Source organism: Myotis myotis, unplaced genomic scaffold (genome assembly GCF_014108235.1).
Source record: "Myotis myotis isolate mMyoMyo1 unplaced genomic scaffold, mMyoMyo1.p scaffold_m19_p_9, whole genome shotgun sequence".
In the NCBI taxonomy this organism is placed as follows: Eukaryota; Metazoa; Chordata; class Mammalia; order Chiroptera; family Vespertilionidae; genus Myotis; species Myotis myotis.
The window spans coordinates 2,285,495-2,294,488 of NW_023416401.1; the positions used below are offsets into that span (position 1 = coordinate 2,285,495).

General features: G+C 45.1%; 1 protein-coding gene across 1 annotated transcript in view; it reads right to left on the reverse strand.

The window, feature by feature from the left end:
• Positions 1-8,324, reverse strand: part of CHST9 (carbohydrate sulfotransferase 9) — a 136,296-nt gene extending 127,972 nt beyond the window's left edge. The window contains exon 1 of the mRNA XM_036323246.1: positions 8,136-8,324. Coding sequence (XP_036179139.1) covers positions 8,136-8,235 — 100 coding nt within the window. The 5' untranslated portion in view covers positions 8,236-8,324. The remainder of the gene's footprint in view (positions 1-8,135) is intronic.
• Between the last annotated feature and the right edge of the window lie 670 nt (positions 8,325-8,994).

Below are 8,994 nucleotides of genomic sequence, written 5' to 3' on the forward strand. Positions count from 1 at the left end.
CAGCTCCAATTAGAACTCTAATCAATATATAATTAGAGCTACATGTATCAACATGTAAATAAATCTCAAACACTGAATGTTGAATGAAAAAGCAAGTTGCAAAGGGTATATGCAGATAGACAACTTTTTATTTGGGGCCAAAAATATAAAAAAAAAGGACTATAGATAAGTGTTAAAAATTATAGAGCCATGCACAGGAATGTGGCGGTAAAGGTCAAATTCAGGAGGGTGGTTAGATGAGAACAAGGAAGCGCGTATGGCAATCAGAGGAGGAAAGAAGCTAGAATCTGGGGAGAATAATCCACTTGTTCAAGGACACAAAACAGGCTCAGTGCTTTCCACCACCAAATGCTATCTCTAAATCAGAGCGCCTCTGTGAGTGTCTTTGTTTATTTGCTAATATCTCCTTCAGACACACAGCGACAGCCACTGGGAATGTAACATGGTAAAGGGCCTCCAAAGGCCATTTGATGGAACTCCACATTCCGTTTTCAACTTTTCCTACGTGGCCATGAAACAATGATCCTGCCTCTGTTAGAAACGAAGCATCGAAGCATCGCAAAGGGAGACGAAGCCTCTCCGGGGGACACCTTCCCGGCCTCAAGGAAGACCTTTCGTGAGGGGCAGGAGGGAGAGCTAGAGTCGTGGGGAAGAGCTAGAGCTACAGGAAATAGGAATCCTGCTCTGTTAACGTGATTGTTTTGTTCTGACTCAAGAAAGCACATTCTGACCTAAATGCTCCTGGCTGGGAGTTGTATGCCCCGGGACCTGGGAGTTAACCTCGAAATGCAGTCCGTTCTCCTTATCCGAGAACTGCCTATCATCATGGAAAGAGGAACAACCTAGTTGCCGAAACAATGGAGTCGTGGAGGCACCCGCCCTTTGCAGCCCCAGCCTGCATTGTCGGTAACACCCATTCCCCCCTTCCATACCCATTCTTACTCCTTTTGGAGGACACTGGAGACACAGTGAAGTGACCACTGAAATCAAGGCCTGGAAGTGTGGGGGCAGCGGGAGCCGCAGTAGTGACCAACATGCAAGTCCCCTGCCCTCAGAAAGCACACGTTTTATTGAGAGAGGTGAGCCGTATATAAATAAAAAGAATGATGATGAATAGAAATCAGCGCCCGGAAGTAACTGTTAAGAAACAATGGGACAGGTGCCGGGAGGGAAAACATCAGCGGCATCTCATCTACTTTGCATGGGACCTTGAGCTGCATCCTGAGGATGCGGAGAAGCCAGCCATGGAGCAGCTGGGAAGAGAGAACAGCTAACTCAAAGGCCCTGAGATGGGAAACCAATAAAAAGAAGGTGAGGGATTGGCCGGCCTATGACCTATGAACCAAGAAGGTCACGATTCAATCCTGGGTCAGGGCACATGCTCTGTGGGCTCCATCACCAGTGTGGGGCGTGGAGGAGGCAGCCGATCTGTGATTCTCTCTCATCACTGATGTTTCTATCTCTCTCTCCCTCTCCCGTCCTCTCTGAAATCAATAAAAATATGTTTGTTTGGGTTTTTTTAAAAAAAGGAAGGTGGGATATGGTGGCATCCAGAAGTGGGTAGCGGGAGCATGTGTTCATTTGACTAAAAGAATCCTTGCTGCCCTCATCAAAATTAGAGGAAGTTACCAAAATTAGTGACTTTTAAAAGAAGAGCGATTTTACATTCCTGAGTATGTGGCTGACAGTGGCATCTCGCCCTTCCACGCACAGGTGCTTAGCTCCAGCTCAGACAAAGGTTCCCTGGAAGGAAACAGAATTTCAATGCAGCAACATCACAGCCAGAATGAACAGCCTGATCTGGGGGGAAGGAACACACTTTCTTATCGCAGAGGCTCAAGAGGAAAGAATGACACCAATCCAGTCTAGAAGCACAACGCCATAGGCCGCCTTAGAAATAGCGAAGCAGGGGCCGGTTGCTTGGGAAGTCCCAGACCAACTGTCGGAGAAAAAGCCATGAGGTGGCTTTACTTTGGCTGAAGTCGGAACCAGGTAGCTACTTCCTTTCACACAGGAGGGTTAAAATGTAACCTGAACCTACTGATGTTTACTGTGATTCTGCAAAAGGAAAAAATTAAAAGTAGTCATCTGCTTTGGCTAATAGCATGGAGGATTTAAACAGAACCCTGATCTCCAGGAAGTTTATATCATTGACCAGAAAGAACACATTTCTAGGCCAAGTATGTTCAGGATCAGGGTCATATAGAGCTCGGATTGGTGGCAATGAGTTTTGAAAAGATGGAACTATAGCTACATGATTCTATTTCCGATAACTCATAACTAAATAATTGATGTTGGATGCTAATGTTGAGTCCTAAATTAAATTCACAAATTAGTATGTATTTAGTGTATATCAGATAGAACTCATAGAAATCATAAAAAAGGTCCAGTCAGAGATATGAAAGAAAAGTCAGACAAGTGGATGTTTAAGATAAACATGTACCCATTAAAGTGAAAAAGTTATTGGTTATGGCAAAGCATCTTGAGAAAGAACAATGCTGGAGGCATCACACTCACTGATTTCAAACTTACAAAGCTATAGCAATTAAAACAAGGTTACTGCTATAAAAACAGACACACAGATCAATGGGACAGAATAGAGCTTAGAAATAAACCCACACATATATGGTCAGTTCATTTATGACAAAGTAGCCAAGAATATGCAATGGAGAAAGGATAGTCTCATCAATAAATGGTTTTGGGAAAATTGTACAGCCATAAGCAAAAGAAGGAAACTGGACCATTATCTCACACCTTACAGAAAAAGTACCCAAAATGAACTAACGACTTGAGTGTAAGACCTGAAACCATAAAACCCCTAGAAGCAAACATAGGCTGTAAGCTGTTTGATGTTGGCCTTAGTGATAATTTGTTGAATCTGACAGCAAAAGCAACAGCAACAAACAACAACAAACCCAAGTGAGATCGCATCAAACTAAAACATTCTGCACAGCAAGTGAAACCATCAACAGATTGAAAAGGCCACCTATCGAATGGGAAAAATATTTGTAAACCGTATACCTCATAAGGGGCTAATATCCAAAATACATAAAGAACTCATACAGCTCAATAGTAAAAAAACAAATTAAATACTAAACAGAAAAATCTAGATAGTCATTCTCTCAAAGAAGACATACAGACGGCAAACCGGTACAGTAAAATGTGCTACATCATTAATCATCAGGAGACTGCAAATCAGAAACCACAATGTGATGTCATTTCCCACCTGTGACAATGGCTACCCTCCAGAAGGCTAGAAGGAAGTGTTGGCGAGGACGTGGAGAAAAGGAAACCCTTTCGCACTGTTGGTGGGAATGTAAATAGGCGCAGCCACCCGGAAAACAGTATGGAGGTCAACACATTAAAAATACAACTACCATGGGACTGCCATATGATTCAGCAACTCCATTCTGAGCATGTAGAAGCTTTAAACAGGGGAGTGGTGTAACTGGATCTACATTGTAAAGAACAGGTGTCATGCGAGACGATCTTGACCTTCTCTAAAGCTGAGACTCTGACTCTGTCTGATGGAGTCTTGCCCCTGTCTTAAGCGCATACAGAACGGCAGGTGCCACACCTCCTGCTGTTTCTTCTATTTAACAGCAGCTGGGGGTGGGGGGTGGGCGGAGAAAGACCAGCCTTAGGATTTACCCTAAGGTGGCCCTCCTCATCCCTGCCCCTGGCTGGTGCTCTGCTCCTGTCCTCCCCACCCCCCGGACCCCCCAACCTCTGTCCCCGCAGTTCTCCTCCCAAAGTTGCTATCTGGTCAGCATTTTCCTCACTAAAACCTGATTGGGCTCTTGCTCCTGGTTCCGACTCATTATCTTGCCTCCTGATGGAGGGCTGGCTCCTTTCTGCCACAATGGACTGGCTTTTTGTACCAACATCTTGGCCGGACTCAGGACCATCTTATAGTCCACGAGGCTGCAGTAGCCTTGAGGACAGGGATTCTGTCTGGCCCTCCATCAGGCCTCTGTATTCTCCAGTTTTGGCACCTCTGGTCTGTAAGTCTTTAAAAAGCGTAGTTGCATGAATGGATACTCTGACCTTGGGCAGCTTGTGTGGACATGAGAGCCCTCAGGCCCAGCTCTGCTCTCTGCATCCCGTCCTGTCACTCCCTTCTGCTGCCACTCTGTGGACAATGGCTCCGTGCCGGTTAGATCCTCCCAACTCACAGCCGGGGCCGGGCCCGAGCTTTTTATTTTTTTCTTAATCAGCTAGGGCCCAGACTTGGGATTGTTTTCTGAAAATTGTTTAAATATATATTTTTATTGACTTCAGAGCAGAAGGAAGAGGGGAAGAGAGAGAGAAACATCAATGATGAGAGAGAATCATTGATCAGCTGCCTCCTGCACGCCCCCCATTGGGGATGGAGCCCGCAACCCCGGCATGTGCCCTTGACCAGGAATCGAACCGAGACCTCTTGGTTCCTAGGTGGACGCTCAGCCGCTGGGCCCTGCCGGCCGGCGTTTTCCTGAGATTTTAGCTGAAAAACTCGGGAAAAGGCCATGCTGCCCGCGCCTGCCAGGACCGCCAGCGCAGCTCACAGGCCCTGGGCTGCTGTGCGCCCAACACCACGGCGAGCTTTGTGGGCTCTGTCTCCTTAATCCTCACTGCAGCCCTGTGTGCAAGCTTACTGCTCCCATTTCACAGAGGAGGAGACTGAGGCTCAGAGACGCCAACTTGCCTAGGGTCACACAGCGGAAAGCGGAGGTGAGGTTTTCAAGATTCCTCTGAATATAACACATGTACTCTTAACAACTAGAAAAAATGGTACAAAATGAAATTCCTAATAATACATCACATACTGAAAATTAGCACGAAGAAATGCATAGATTAATTGATGACGGTACTGAAAAATGGCTGTTATTATGGAACTCTCTGCTGTATAATTGGATAGAATTTAATTTCTCTGTCGTACATTTTTCCTCTTCACCTCCAAAAGTCTTGTGTATTCATAATATTTTTTTACTAGCATATCAGAGCATATTTAAGTTTTTTTGTAATTCTGAAGCATTTTATTTTAACAGAAGAACCCAGAAAAACTAGGACAGTATAAAAAATAATCCATATCTTATTAGATTTTAAAGGCCTCAAATAAAACATATGAAAAGAACTTACGAGTTCTCATATTCAACTGATATGGATAAGAAATCAAAACCATTTCAGATTTTTAAATCTGTGCAACTCACATAAGGTCTCAGGACCCAAAACCAAGCCATCTTCCATTCTTTAAGTGACATTTATAAAGTGACCAAAGGATAGATTTTCTAATTTTTAACTTCACATCAAAGCCCCCAACCGAATATCTTCTGATTGAAAAGAGACTGCCTTTAACGATGTTTGATTCTCCTGATGTTATTTGAAAAACATGTAAAACACACGTGCACCTATCTACCTGGAAAACAACAGAATCACCACCCAGGTGCTAGCCTGGTTGAGGGCAGAACTCTACCTGGAAGTCTTCTTGGAGAAAAATAAAATGTTTCTTCAGTAAAACAATCATCTAAAGGAATCCTGTCCTAAAGTTTATGCTCACTGCCATGAGTAGACTGTGAAATAGTAGGTAATTCATTTAACAGACATCGAGAATCAGAGAAAGTACTTCTAGCAAATTACAAATAAAGATGAAGAGAATAAACGGCAAATGTTTTATCAGCCCATCTTGACCAGGGAAAATAATTTCCCAACTTGGAAAAATGATGAACTCAATTAAGAATCCAACTTCCCGAAGAGGTTACAAATCTATGAACTTGTGAATGACGTGAGGGTACCAAGTCAGCGATTTAAAACCATCTGCACTCATACTTGGGCAGTTAGCCTGGCCAGTGTGGCTCAGTGGTTGAACGTTAACCTATGAACGAGGAGGTCACGGTTCGATTCCTGGTCAGGGCACATGCCTGGGTTGTGGGCCTGATCCCCAGTGGGGGCGTGCAAGAGGCAGCCTATCAATGATTCTCTCTCATCATGGATGTTTCTCTCTCCCTCTCCCTTCCTCTCTGAAATCAATAAAATATATTAGAAAAATGCTTGGGCATCTGTTACATGTTTATCTCAGCCACTTTCGTGGTGAAGCTCTTTCAGGGCTCCTGAGAAGGAGTAAATCGGAGCGTGGGTCACACTTTGAAAACTCTTAGCTTTGAGCAAATCACTTGAAGTTTCTGAGTCTCCGTTGCCTGTATTTGTTGTCTAGGGCAGCCGTCGCCAACCTTTTGGACCTCACGGACCACCGGTTGGCGCCTGCTGGTCTAGGGGTAACATGATTCACCCTTTCCCCTCCCAGAAGCCCGGTGGGGGGTAGAGGCATGGGCTCCGAAGCAGCACCAACCAAGCCAGGTGCAGCTTTCCCTACACATGTGAGGCCCTGGGTAAGTTTTGCCTGCACCTCTGTTTCCTCGTCTATACACATAGAATATCAAACTCATTCACACATCGTTAGGGTTGGAGAAACTTTATGTAAATATTCAGCTCTTATTAAGTGTTCAAGAAATGGTAGCTACTGATGCTTGTGAACAAACTCCTCTTGTAAACGGCATTATATGTAGAGTATGGCTTGACTGCTTCTTCAGGTACCATGTCGTTTCTTACTGACGTGACTAAATCATAGCACTTCTCCATTCGTCTGTCTATATGAATATGTTTTCTTTTGCAGGTGGGAGACCTGCTGTGATACCTTTCTGGTGAAATATGTCATGAGACCATGACATTAGCCAACCTCCCAATAATGAGAGCTCTTAAGTTTTTTCTCCTCTGCGCATTCTAGTCTGCGTGCTGCCGGAAGTGTTAAATCTAGTCATTCATTCTTTTATTTACTTATTCAACAGACACCCACTGAAGGCTGACTACGTGAGATCTATGCTAGAAGTTGTACTGCGGAAGGAATTAGCCTATATACTTCATCACAGATGGTTTCATTACATATTATAAGTTATCATGATAAATTATTGTAGTAGTATAGAAAACAGATGATATTATAGTTTATGTAAATTGTAATGGGAATTAAGAATGACTTTTGGCAACATGTTACATATTCTCTAGGAAGTCATATGCAACCTCTTTCCCCAAGGGTTCCTATATAAATTAAATAAACCCTCTGAGAATTAACCAAGGAATGGCATTTAAAAATAGAAACCACTTTTAAAATGGTCATATGAGTGATTCAATATTGAATTATCTTTCAGAGTAGATTCTTAATGGCATTAAATCCAGAATAATTTTTACAATTGGAAACAAGAAATTGTTCTTCTGTTTTTACTTTATTTCCCTTAACAATCATAAGCCATCATCTATTTATGCTAATGGAAAAACAACTGAATTTCACCACACCTGTGTGTGTGTGTGTGTGTGTGTGTATGATGCTCTAAAACATTTCCTCTCGTCATGATAAGCACACTCCATTTCCTATTATCATTATTAACGTATCCACTCTAAAGCAACTGGGTGCTCCAAAGTGCAGAAATTACAAACTAAATGATGAAAATATAAGTACAGCAGAAACCAGCCAACTACTGCCTTTGGACCAAATCCGGCCCATCGCCTACTTTTGTAAGTAAGTTTTATCAGAATACAACAACCTGGTCCATTTGTGTACAGATAAGCTAGGGCTGCTTCCTGATACGCTGGCAGGGTTAAGTGGTTATGATACAGACCGTGTTTGCTTATAAAGCTTAAAATATTTTCCAGCCATTCATTTGCAAAAAAGGTTTGCCAAACCCTGCTTTAAAGTAGAGGTATTAAAGAATTTCTACATCAATTTTGAGTATCAACACAAAAATTAAGAAGGAACCGAGAGAGAGAGTTTGCTGCAGGTCCGCTCCTGTTCGGCTTGTGCCCAAAGCTTAGCGGACACACGCAGGTGGGAGAACAGCGACCCATCTGCGTAGACAAGTTCCTGTGCGCGGTCCGGCCGGGCTGCGGGGCCGCTGCGGCTCCCACCTGGGTAACAAAGAGTCCAGTGTCCCCGGCCACCAAGCACAGGCCGCGGACCTGTGCACCCCCTTCTTTCCGGAGCGAGGGGACTCAGCTCTCTCATGCCGGTTGTTCTCAGCCTGTGATGGCTTTCCCAGGCCTGTCACCATCGCAGCCCATGTAGGGGCCACGGCACTGCGACTCCCAGGGGCCAGGACCCGCCTTACCTGCGTGCTGCCCTTCGATCCGGACCTGCAGGTACATGAAGAGGAGCAGCCCGGCCGCCCCGAACATCAGCACCGAGAGGAAGAGCCGCTGCGGACGCATGGCCCTCAGATGGCGGCGCCCCTCCTCCTCGCTGCGCCCCGCATGGTGCTGGCACCGAGCCGCGGTCCGTCCTCTTCTCCTGGGCGCGCGACCGGAAGTAACCTGCAATGTCGAAGCATCCACATTTCACTCCGGTGGCGACACTTCTTGCCAAATATGCTATAACCATGCCGGTGTCCATGCTGAAGACTTCGGGGAGACAGGAGGAGCTGGCAGATGGCTCCAGCGGGCCCTGCTCCATTGTCTGCCGCTGCCTTACCCGGAACTGGACTGCCCCCAGGTCATGAGGAACAGCCCGGCACTTAGTGGGGCAGCGTGGCCAGGCATAGGCCTCTTCTATTGTGAAAGGAACACAGGGTTCGGGCCACCTGACATCTACATCGATTATGAATGAATTGCATTTCCAAAGACAGGCCATGGAATGAAGGGGAAAACCCTTCACGTCCTATGGATATATGAAGTTCAGAAATGGACAGTCAATGGTCATTTCCCTCTCATGCAAAAATAATAGATTTCTAAGGCGTACAGGGTACATTTAATATCACTTAAGGGCATAAAGGGATAAATATTAAAAGGTCAGCCTGGCCAGTGTGGTTCAGTGGTCGAGTGTCGACCTATGAACCAGGAGGTCAGGGCACATGTCCTGGTTGTGGGCTCGATCCTCAGTGTGGGGCGTGCAGGGGGCAGCTGATCAATGATTCTCTCTTGTCATTGATGTGTCTATCTCTCTCTCCCTCTCCCTTCCTCTCTCTAAAATCA